This window comes from Chlorocebus sabaeus, chromosome 4 (assembly GCF_047675955.1).
Source record: "Chlorocebus sabaeus isolate Y175 chromosome 4, mChlSab1.0.hap1, whole genome shotgun sequence".
Taxonomy (NCBI): Eukaryota; Metazoa; Chordata; class Mammalia; order Primates; family Cercopithecidae; genus Chlorocebus; species Chlorocebus sabaeus.
In genome coordinates this window covers 39,811,337-39,823,881 of record NC_132907.1, presented here as the reverse complement: position 1 = coordinate 39,823,881, position 12,545 = coordinate 39,811,337, and the positions used below count along the sequence as shown (strand labels likewise).

The 12,545-nt window shown below is 43.3% G+C and overlaps 1 protein-coding gene across 2 annotated transcripts in view; it reads right to left on the bottom strand.

The window, feature by feature from the left end:
- PLPP1 (phospholipid phosphatase 1) overlaps positions 1-12,139 on the bottom strand; it is a 108,775-nt gene extending 96,636 nt beyond the window's left edge. Inside the window, exon 1 of one of the 2 annotated variants that reach the window (XM_007972598.3) lies at positions 11,656-12,139. In XM_007972598.3, the coding sequence (XP_007970789.1) occupies positions 11,656-11,713 (58 nt within the window). In that variant the 5' untranslated portion in view covers positions 11,714-12,139. The remainder of the gene's footprint in view (positions 1-11,655) is intronic. The other variant, XM_007972589.3, reaches the window with a different exon arrangement.
- Positions 12,140-12,545: the final 406 nt, after the last annotated feature.

Sequence of the window (12,545 nt, the reverse complement as noted above, 5' to 3'; positions counted from 1 at the left end):
ACAATGGCTCACAAGTGTAATCCCAGCACTCTGGGAGGCTGACGCAGGAGGATCACTTGAGTCCAGGAGTTCTAGACCAACTTGGGTAACAGAGTGAGACCTTGTCTCTACAGAAAAATCAAAAATTAGCTAGAGCTGGGGGCGGTGGCTCACACCTGTAATCCCAGCACTCTGGGAGGCTGAGGTGGGCAAATCACTTGAGGTCAGGAGTTCAAGACCAGTCTGGCCAACATGGTGAACACTCTGTCTCTACTAAAAATACAAAAATTAGCCAGGCATGGTGGCGCACACCTGTAATCCCAGCTACTCAGGAGGCTGAGGCAGGAAGATCGCTTGAACCCGGGTGGCAAAGTTGCAGTGAGCTGAGACTGAGTCACTGTACTCCAGCCTGGGTGACAGAGCGAGTCTCTCTCTCGAAAAAAAAAAGAAAAAGAAAAAAAAATTAGCCAGGCATGGTGGTGCACACCTGCAGTCCTTGCAACTCACAGAGGCTGAGGTGGGAAAATCACTTGAGTCTGGGAGGTCAAGGCTGCAGTGAGCTGTGATCATGCCGCTGTGCTCAGCCTGGGCAACAGAGTGAGACTCTGTCTCAAAAAAAAAAAAAAAAAGACTTGATTAAAATACCTGCCTAACTCACCTTCCAAAGCTCTGTGTACCTTTTGAGGATAGAGACCCTGTCTCACTCATTCGTAGTAATCTCAGTGCTAACAGGCACTCAATAACATTATACAGTTTTATCATTTTTCCTGAGTCTGTCTTCCACCATAAGTAATAAGCTATTAAAAACCCATGGGTTATATTTTGCCCTTGATCAAAAAATGCATACCTATTTTTGGTATCTCCAGTGGTAGGTAGGGCATAAAATGAGGCTAATACCATGTACCTCAGAGTTCTGTGATGATTACATGAGTTAAGGTGAAACATTTACCAAAGGCATATACTAAGGATTCAATAGATAACAGCTTTCTTCTCTACTCATTTACCTCTCTACCACCCAGCAGCAAACCCATCTCTCCTACTACTGACGCAAATGAACCAAAAGGCAAGGCAGAATCTGGCGTAATAACCTGCCAATTAACTGAAGGGCTCATCCGCTACACACTTCCTATATGTCATTTTCCTGGACACCTCACCCTGAAAAAGACTCAGGAAATATTTCCAAGCAGTGACAACTGAGGACTAAATCACGAGGTTCTAACTATATCTGCTAGAATGCATTACCAAAGGTCACTCTGAACTCCATACATGATTCATTTGAAACACAGGCAAAGACAAAGATCTTCCTTTCCTGTGAAAACCTGAAAGGAATGCCTGCAACAACAATGCTATTTGAAGAAAAAGTCTGTGAGCATGTTACTGAATAGGGGAAATTAGTTACATCCTCCAGTATGATATAACCTCATTGCTAGTGCTTAATAGTTATTGGGAGACTGAGATATGAAATACTGAAGTGCCTCTTCTTTTTGTTTTTAAAGACACAGAATCTCGCTCTGTCACCCAGGCTGAAGTGCAGTGGCACAATCACAGCTCACTGCAACCTGCAACTTCTGACCTCAAGCAATACTCCTGCCTCGGCCTCCCAATGTGCTGGGATTACAGGTAGAAGCCACTGGTCCCAACTTTAAAGTGCCTCTTTTACACAGAAGATATACTCAAGATGGTAAGCAGAAACTGACTCGAAACTACATCATAACTAAACATAAAACTAAGATAGTTACAAAATATTTAAGCCACCTAATATAATCATGTTGTTTTGTTTTGTTTTTGAGACGGAGTCTCACTCTGTCGCCGGGGCCGGAGTGCAGTGGTGCAATCTCGGCTCACTGCGAGCTCCGCCTCCCAGGTTCTCGCCATTCTCCTGCCTCAGCCTCCCAAGTAGCTGGCACTACAGGCACCCACCACCACACCCGGCTAATTTTTTGTATTTTTAGGAGAGACGGGGTTTCACCATGTTAGCCAGGATGGTCTCGATCTCCTGACCTCGTAATCCGCCCACCTTGGCCTCCTAAAGTGCTGGGATTACAGGCGTGAGCCACCACGCCCGGCCCAATAATCATTGTTTTTATAGACAACGAATTCCCACAATCTTGCCTTTCTCACCCTCTCAATTTTTTTTTACTTTTAATTTTTGTGGGTACATAGTAAATATATGTATAAATGGGGTACATGGTATATTTTGATAAAGGCATATAATTCATAATCATTACATCAGGGTAAATGCGGTATCTATCACCTCAACCATTTATTCTTTGTGCTACAATCAATCTAATTATACTGTTTATTTTTAAATGTACAATTAATTATTGACTGTAATCACTCTGCTGTACTATCAAATACTAGATCTTATTCATTCTACCTATTTTTTTGTACTCATCAACCATCCCCACTTCACCCTCTCCATTTATTACAACCTTTCCCAAATACGCACTAGTTACTCTGCATTCAGAAGTTATAATCCTCAAAAATGCACTTCCCAATTCCTGACTATACCATTGTTAGCTGGGTTGCCCTGGGTGAGTTTCCCAACTTCCCCAGCCCTCACTTCCGTCATCTACAGAATGCAGATGACCAAGCTCCTGAGAGAGTTGAGAGACTGCACTGGCTGCACCAAGCCTAGAGAGCACTAAATAAATGTCAGTTGTTATTTTTATCCATTCTGGCATTTAGAAATAAAAGTTACAAAATTCACTATTAAAAATACCATTGATACCAACCATATTCCAGACACACTGTCCTCTTTTCTGTGACAAAATGCCCTTTTCTCCTTTTGCCCTCAACACCTGCTCCTCCCTATGCTTGGAATTTTCCCCCAGCTCCTCCAGGGCTGACTCATTTTCTTCAAATCTCAAGTTCAATACCTCTCAATTCAAATATTCCCTCTCCAGAGAGCCTTCATTGAGACTGCTGTGCCCAAAAGTCTAACTTTCTTATAATCTTGCTTTAATTCTGTCATAGCCTTTACAAACATCTGTAATTGTCTTATATACACTGGTATGGAGATCTTATCTTTTTTACAGTGGTATTTCCAGCTCCTGGCATTGTATTACAGCAAATAATGTGTGCTTAATAAATAAATAAAAGATGCAATGTCAAATACTTTAAAACTACATTGTGCTCACACAACTTTAAAATCGATTTGAGTTTAACATATGTCACAATGTTTGAAAAATAGAGTTTAGATACAGCAGTGTCCAATCTTTTGGCTTCCCTGGAGTACAATGGAAGAAGAATTGTCCTGGGCCACACGTAAAACACACTAACACTAACAACAGCCAATGAGCTTAAAAAAAATTGCAAAAAAACTCATAATGCTTTAAGAAAGTTTACAAATTTGTGTTGGACCATATTCAAAGCCATCCTGGGCTGCATGCAGCCCGGCCATGGGTCGGACAAGCTTGGTTTAGAGGGAGAGAGGATATAGAGAAGTACTACACAACAGTTTTTCCTTGCTGCCTGTTTAATTGCAAAGAGCAATTCAAATAATAGAATTTATACAAATGAGGATGTATAATTAAGGTCATTCAAAAGTTCTGGGAATATCGGGCCAGGTGCGGTGGCTTACACCTGTAATCCCAGCACTTTAAGAGCCAGGACCGGTGGATCACCTGAGGAGTTTCAGACCAGCCTGGCCAACATGGTGAAACCCCATTTCTTTTTAGTAGAATTAGCTCGACGTGGTGGTGGGCACCTGTAATCCCAGCTACTTAGGAGGCCGAGGCAGGAGAATCGCTTGAACCCGGGAGGCAGAGGTTGCAGTGAGCCGAGATCATGCCATTGCACTCCAGTCTGGGTGACAAGAGTGAAACTACGTCCCAAAAAAAAAAAAAAAAAAAAAAAAAGTTTTAGGAATATTAACCCTACTTTTTTAAAGTGGAGTAATCATTCCCAAGATCTCGGCAATAAAAAGGTGACTAGAGTGTAGCTGACTCCACTTTCTGGAGTACGCTGAAATTCAGGACTTATCACTGTATAAAATAACAGTTTTTCCATTTGTTTAATTACACTCCACCGCAGACCTATACAGATCAATTTTCACCATGGCTGGAATTACCACTACTTATAAATCATGTACGTGGCTTTCACACATGACTAATAAAACACTAAGTTTCAAAAGCATTCCATGAGTACTCATGAGAAACATTTTAAAGTTTGTGTTTTTGTCCCTAATACGAAACTAGTTGATGTTATTTCTACTAATGTAATTATTATGTTACAGGTAGTAGGATTATAGAGAATTATTTTACCTGACAAACATATATTATGCATATTAAGTGCAAGGCACTTTACATATTGATTCATTTAAGTCTCATTTAAGATAACCATAGGTACTTTCATTATATAACTAAAGAACACAGGCACAAAGAGAATACTCCCCCAAGGTCACACAGTTCAATGGAGGAGTTAAAATTTGAGCCGGGCGCGGTGGCTCAAGCCAGTAATCCCAGCACTTTGGGAGGCCGAGACGGGCGGATCACGAGGTCAGGAGATCGAGACCATCCTGGCTAACCCGGTGAAACCCTGTCTCTACTAAAAAATATAAAAAACTAGCTGGGCGAGGTGGTGGGCGCCTGTAGTCCCAGCTACTCAGGAGGCTGAGGCAGGAGAATGGCGTAAACCCGGGAGGCGGAGCTTGCAGTGAGCTGAGATCCGGCCACTGCACTCCAGCCTGTGCGGCGACAGAGCAAGACTCCATCTCAAAAAAAAAAAAATTTGAATCCACAGTCCATCACTAGACTATGCTACCTAACATTTTAAAGAAAAATACAGACTAGTTTTTCATAGTTTATAAGGAACAAGACATTCCCAATTTTATAATCTGTGTTTGTTTAAAAAAATAGAGATGGGGCCGGGCGCGGTGGCTCAAGCCTGTAATCCCAGCACTTTGGGAGGCCGAGACGGGCGGATTACGAGGTCAGGAGATCGAGTCCATCCTGGCTAACACGGTGAAACCCCGTCTCTACTAAAAAATACAAAAAAATAGCCGGGCGAGGTGGTGGGCACCTGTAGTCCCAGCTACTCGGGAGGCTGAGGCAGGAGAATGGCATAAACCCGGGAGGCGGAGCTTGCAGTGAGCTGAGATCCGGCCACTGCACTCCAGCCCGGGCGACAGAGCAAGACTCTGTCTCAAAAAAAAAAAAAAAAAAAAATAGAGATGGGGTGTCACAATGTTGCCCAGGTTGGTCTCGAACTCTGGGGCTCAAGAGATCCTCCCACCTCAGTCCCACAAAGTGCTAGGATTACAGGCATAAGCCACTATGCCTGGCCCCAATTTTAAGACTAGTTTCAGTTGAGTAAAAAGGCAACCTACCTAAACCATTTGCACATTAAACCTAAACAGCAAGAAGACTGAAGGGAAGATGAGCAGAAGGAAGGGAAGTACAGTGCGCGGGGAAGGAATGACAATGAAAAAGAAGGTAAAAGAAGAAAGGAGGATAGAAAGATAAGAATGCTACTTGTAACCACCATTCATAATCTCTGGATGGCAAATGCTTTTTTTTGAAAAGAAGAAAAGAGACAAGACAGTATCTCTATAATCCCTAATTAGCTGATTGTACAGACTGTATATTTCCATTTCAAATGTTGAATTAAGGCACCTAAATTAGGAGGAAGTAGACAACATTCCAAATTTTTTCCATAAAAACTGAAATTACATTTTAATCAGTTCACTCAAAATCTGGGAGTTTAGTGACTTTTGCAGCCAACTTCTCTTTTTTTTTTTTTTAAATATAGCAAACATTGACAATTTTAACCTTGAAATTTCTTAACCAAAAGAATCAGAATAATTCCCCAAACTGAGTAACACATCGGAAAGTTTGGTAGAGCTCAGCCCAAAATGACTAAATGAGAAAGAGTGACAAAGATCCATAGTACATTCTTGAGTTTCCAAAGGATGTACCTCAAAGAGAATATAAAGGAAGAATTTACATTTCATAAAATCTATAAAGGGAAAGTTTTCTGAACATTTCTATACTTTAATCCAAGTAAGGTAAATTTAAGTTAAAACTCAGCTGAATAAAACCAACGACAGCCAAATAGCGGCAATTTCCTCCAGGCCTCTGCTTTTGTTCCAAACTACCCATTTAAAGAAAGAAAAAGCCTTGCAACAGGATTCTAGACTGATCCAAGAATATGCCATTTTGACAAATATTTGTTCATTATTTGAGATTCCTTCCCTCTCTCTGTGACTAGAAGAATAGAGGGGGGGAAAAAAAAAAACAGAAAAACCAGTAAACTTTCCTCAGAAGCAAAATAAGTTTCCTAATATAAGTTAAACAGAAGAAAACAGCAAGTGGTCAGGACAGGCACCGTGTCCTATTTGCTTACTTATTTTTATCTTCAGTGCCTAACACACTGCCCAGCACCTATGATACAGTTAACAAATGTGTACTGAATATGAGTGAATGAACAAATAAATGTTACAAGAAAAGGGAAGGCACAAAATGCTGGAGACTATTTAGCAAGCGAGACTCTTCCCAAAATACTTGTTTTTTCCCCCTTTGAGGAAGGGACCCAGATTGAGGCTTAACAAAGGGACCTCTCCTTAGGAGTATCCTTAAGGGGTAAAATGATGTCAGCATTATGGTAATAACAAATGACGTCAGTATTTGAGGTAATTACTGGGGTAAAACAAGCAATAGGGACCCTGTAACCACCTAGCATTGGTTGCAAATGTTTTTGCCACCAGATTTTACTCTACACCCATTGACTCTGATTTGGCATAATGATGATACCACATTTGGAGCATGCTGAGGGAACCATAACCCCTTCCCCCTCAAGAAAGCCAACATAGCAGCCCATGGGCTCCTGTTTGCATTTGCCATTAAGGACACTGTAATTGGTGTTTAATGCAGAAAGGAAAGCTACCTCAAATCCATTTTAGACATAGATGGGTATTATCAGTACGGTCCTGGCAAGAAAAACAGCATACTCAAATGAAGTATTCAAGAAAACTTAATGAAGGAACCATTTCAAAAGGTACAGGTAGGGTTTAGGGAAAACAGCAAAAGATGGTGGTATATCTTCAGGTTAGCAACATCAGGAAGCCATTATCATCTCCAGGTCTAAATGGGCTAGGGAAGGGTTATCAGAACCCAGAAAGATGTGTAACTATAGGTGTCTGGCAGAGGGCCATTATTGAATACGAGTTGTGAACAGCTTTGGCAACACCAAATCCAGCAAGAGGGAACTAGCTCTTAGGGAGATCCTTTCTGATATCCCTCACACTGGGCAAAGCTAATATGAAACCAAAAAGGAAGCGATCAGTTGATGTAGTCCATGGAATTCATTTCCCAGAGCCACAGAGCAGAGTGGAGAAAAGATTTGGAAGGGCAAATGGAACACACATAGCACAGAAAGATATTCTAAATGATTGTCAAACAGCAAAACACGGGTACATGGAATCAAAGTTTTGTCAGTTCCATCTAAATTTAGATATTGTGGGGCTGCCTGCAAATAAGTCATAAACATTGGTACTTACTTGGGTTCCTACCGCCCTGTATCAAGTTGGAAAAGGGGAAAAAAAAGAAGCTACAAGTAATTCCAGGTAACTTCTGACCTTTCTGCATCTCTAAGAGTAAACAGACAAGTCATTTATTTACAGTGAAGCAGATGTTAGACAAGGCCCTTCTCTTTGCTCAAAGGGAACATATTCCAAACGTCCATTATCATACTTATCATGATGTATTATAACCTCTTTTTTATTTCTTCCTCATTGGACTCTGAGCCCTTTAGGGCAGGGATTATCTTATTCATCTTTGTATCCCTAGAACCCTAACATCGTACTGGCCACAAAGCTAGCCTTCAATCAATATGCACTGAACAAATTAATGGACTCAGTGTCCATTAATTGGCAGCCTAATGCCATAGTGGCTAAAATCTGAAATGACCCTTAGCAATTAAACACTAATAAGTTGTATTCATGATATGGTTTAATACACTGGGCTAAAACATCGCCCCTTTCATACCAGCCTACCACCATTCTCTGTAGAGCTTTTCTCATGCACTCAGATAATGTATATGGCCTGTTCTACAGTCACAGAACACATCATAAAAAGAAACAAAGACAGATGGCAAGACTATGTTCCATTTCAGAAAGGAATCACATACACATTATCTCTCAAAATTCTCATTCTTTTTCCAAGAATTTACCAGATCCACTTGAGGAACTAACACACATTACTTCTCAAAATTCTCATTCTTTTTCCAAGAATTTATCAGATCCACTTAAGGAACTAATAATTTGAACATGTATATAGAGGAAATCGTGTTTCACACTGATGATAAAGATGATATAGGGACAGAAACATATATATATACACACACACACACGCACACACAAGGCATGTTCAATGATCACTTCAACACATCACTCTTAGTAAAATTATAAAGTAGTTGTATAACAGGTTCACGTAACATCATCATATTAAAATGGCTATACTGTATGATGTCGAGGTGGTCATTAACAGAATCTGGAATGTATTTACATTATAATTATGAACCACTTTCACATAACCCTGTACTTACGAAGTGCTTAATCATCTTTCTGTTCTAACAGTCAATTCTTACCTGTAGATTCTCCACAGAAAAAGGAAATTTATGCCAGGTTGAAACCCCTCTTCAAGCTACCATGATTTTAGGCTACCAATCTCCTGCTGTCAGTAAAATGAATCCAAATCAAATTTAATATAACAGACTCCACCAGAAAGGTGCATTTGCTATATAACATGTGTCTTCCAAAAGTAAGTGTGAAAAAGTTTTGTATCTCCTGCACCACTGTTCTCCTTCACTGCTGTTTGTAATGGACAGCTGATGTTGTTAAATGCAATCTTACATTTTTAAAAATCAGTAAAATAGGTCACTTTCTATTTAGGAAAAGGGAATTCTGAGCTTATATTGGTAATATACTGAATTACTTTAAAAGAAATGCCAGTAATACAAAAACATAATGTTGTAAATAGATCAAATGCCTTTTCCTAAAACAAATTAAGTCCTCAAAGCAAGCTTTCCAAAACCACCAAAAACACAATTTTATCTTACTGAGAGTCATCCTACTCCTGCAACTGTCAGGTCAACTTAGCAACGAAATTAACCTTTATAGGATAATTATGTGATGTTTGTATCATGTTAAAACTACAGGCTACAACAACCCATAATTTATAAAATTGTACTTCATGTCAGTTCCTCCGTTACATGTGATTTTTTTTTTAATTGCAGATCTACCATATGGCTTTGTGTTTAATACCATTAGCTTAACCTACCTCAGAGCTGTATTATGTTTCACCCATCCTAATCAGTGTTTGACCCATAGAGAAAAACATTATGTTATTTTACAAATTGATCGAACTCCCACAGTAGGAAAAGAGGAAGATGATATGTAATTCTGATAGTGCACAATATGTGGCAATGATACCCATAGGAAAAAAAATTATGTTGTTTTACAAATTGATCGAAAAGAGGAAGATGATATGTAATTCTGATACTGCACAATATGTGGCAATAATAGGCTAATATTCAATACATTAGAAAACACTGTTTTTGTCTGATCGAACATTTTCCTCTCCTTTCACTAAAATATAAACAAAGTTTAACAAAGTTCCAATGACATCAAGTATAAGTTAAAATATATTTTTAAATTTAACATTTCTAGGAAAGGTAATTTTCTGTTGCAAATAAATTTGAATATATTTAATTATTAAGTCCCGACATCTGAAAGGACTGTGTTTTTATAAAGACAGTGTTCAGCTGAGCGCGGTGGTTCAGGCCTGTAACCCCAGCACTTTGGGAGGCCGAGGTGCATGGATCACGAGGTCAGGAGTTCAAGGCCAGCCTGGCCAAGATGGTGAAACCCCGTCTCTACTAAAAATACAAAAGTTAGCCAGGCATGGTGGTGGGTGCCTGTAATCCCAGCTACTCAGGAGGAGGCAGAGAACTGCTTGAACCCGGAAGGCAGAGGTTGCAGTGAGCCAAGATCCCGCCACCGCACTCCAGCCTGGGGGACAAACAGAGCTGGGAAAAAAAAAAAAAAAAAAAAAAAAGGCAGTGTTCCAAAATTGTGTTCACCTTTCCTAAACTTAATTCCTAAAACTCACTGTGGACCTAAACAGGAAGCGTCCTGGTAAACAAGGATGCTTCATATTAATAGGTAACAAAATACAGTTTTAGGGCCCAGTGCGGTGGCTCACACCTGTAATCCCAACACTTTGGGAGGCTGAGGCAGGCGGATCACCTGAGGTCAGGAGTTCGAGATCAGCCTGACCAAGATGGAGAAAACCCTCTCTCTACTAAAAACAGAAAAATTAGCCGGGCGTGGTGGCGGGTGCCTGCAATCCCAGCTACTAGAGAGGCCAAGGCAGGATAATCACTTGAACCCAGGAGGCAGAGGTTGCAACTGAGCCGAGATTGCACCACTGCACTCCAGCCTGGATGACAAAGCAAGACTGTCTCAAAAAAAAAAAAAAAAAAACCACACACACACAAAATGGAATTTTTCCTTACAACAACAACAAAACCAGGTAACAGAATTTATAAGAATTCCACAAGATTGCAAGGGCCTAAATAATCTGGCTGGAAACTGGAGAGTGTAATAACCAGGAACTACTGGATTAAAACCGAGGGAATCTCCTGTCACTGAGAAACCATTATGCAGACTTTCATCTAGGAGGCTAAAGCCACAGATCTCCCACCCTGAGAACTTGCCAATACTACTACTATTCTGATTATTTCAACATAAGTAGGACTATCTAAACCTCCAGCAGCTCTTGCTTTGTTTTTGTTTTTTCCATCACATATAAATAGTTCACAGCATAAGTGCCTTATACAATACATAAAAGGTGAAAGCTACTCCTTCCAACGCCCATCCCTTATCCAAATGATTCCAATTCTTTCTCTTCAAAACAAAGGAGTAACTGGCAACCAGAAGCCTCAGAACTGAACTCTTCCAATCAGTAAGACAATGCGAAATCTGCTGCAGCCAAAGAATGTCTACTGCTCCTTGCGGGACTGTCACAAGAGATGGAAAGCTACACCATGGCAAGGTATGTGCAGACAAGGAAACAGTAGGTCTGGGGTACCGCGCCCTCCCCCACCCCCAAAGCCTCTTCAGACCTATACGCAAAAACTTGGTGTGCTCATCCCTACTTGCAACCTGACAATTTACAACCTAGCAACACCTTCTAATTAGGAAGGTTCTAGCCTTTTATAGCCGAAATATTAAACTTCTCACGATATATCAGGCACTGGCGCCTGCTACTGAGAATCCCCTGTGCATCAAATCTCCAGTTTCGTTACTGAGACGGGCCAGTGACCAGGCTTCTCTACAGTACAGAGGGGAGGAGCCCACCCTGCTCTGCTAGAATGGAACTGAAAACAGAGAACAGGAGCAAGGCATGGAGCGCAAAGGCGTGAACAGCGTCCAAGCAGGGGTGGGCTCAGCGCACCGGCGGGCTACAGACAGCGGCGGGCACGCGGGAGCCAGGGTGCAGGCTGCAAAGCAGGGTCCCTCGGCTGCAGAAGCCGCCCCCCGTGTGTTGCCCCGCAGCGGCGCACGCGACAGGCAACACACCCCAGCTGCCCGTGGCAGCTCTGCGCTAAAGCCCTCCCGGGACAGCCGTCCCCGCCCGGGCGCACACGCCCCTCGGGCCGGCGGCGCGTACGTACCCAGCAACACGCAGAGCACATCGAGGGCCACGTACGGCAGCCGCGTCTTGTCAAACATGGTCTCTGCCCGGGCTGCCCGGCAAGGGCGATGGACTGAGCTGCGGGACAGCGGCCGAGGCCCTCGATTATCGAGCCCAGGCCCGGGGCTGGCGACGGCCCCGAGCTACGGCCCCTCCCAATCGGAGGAGGAGTGCAGCCGAGGGCGGGATGAGACCGGGCGGCGCTCCCACCGCCAGCAATGGCGCCCGGGGCCCTCCCCTCACAGCCCCCGCGAACACTCGGTTAGTGCCGAGGCGCTAGTGTGCCAGCCGCTGCAGCTCGGTAGCCTCAGGACCTCCTCGGCCGGCCCCGGCCTGCCCCGGTTACTCCCCGTCCGGATCCTGGCGCCCTCTCCCACAGGCGGGGCGTCCAGACTCGCGCTTTAAGGATGGGGACCGGTAGGGAGGAGGAACGTGGGGTCCAGCCTCTCCCGCCCGGCAGCGCAGGACCGGACAGCGCGCGGCCTCGCGGGCAAGGGGAGCGCAGCAGGGGCGGGGCCGGGGAACCCCAGGCCGCGGCGGTCAGCCAATCAGCGCCGTCAGCCTCGTCCCTCCCGACCTGCGGCATCCGCCCAGAAGTGCGGCTGCCGGCAGCCGGGCGGGGCGTGAGGGTAGCTCCCGTTCCGATCCGGGGGGCTTTGCTCTGGACCGCAATTACTCAGGTGGTCTCCGAACTCGGCCTCCGTACCCCCACTAGGCATTGCTGCTTTCAGAGAGCTAGGCTCCCTACCCAACGATCCTGGAGCACCGGCTGCCTGCCACTCCCCACCCCTTCCATGGGAATCAGGTAATAAAGAGGTCAGATTGTTACCACTGAGTTTAAGGGGGGAAAAGAGGTCAGAGTAGGCAGGA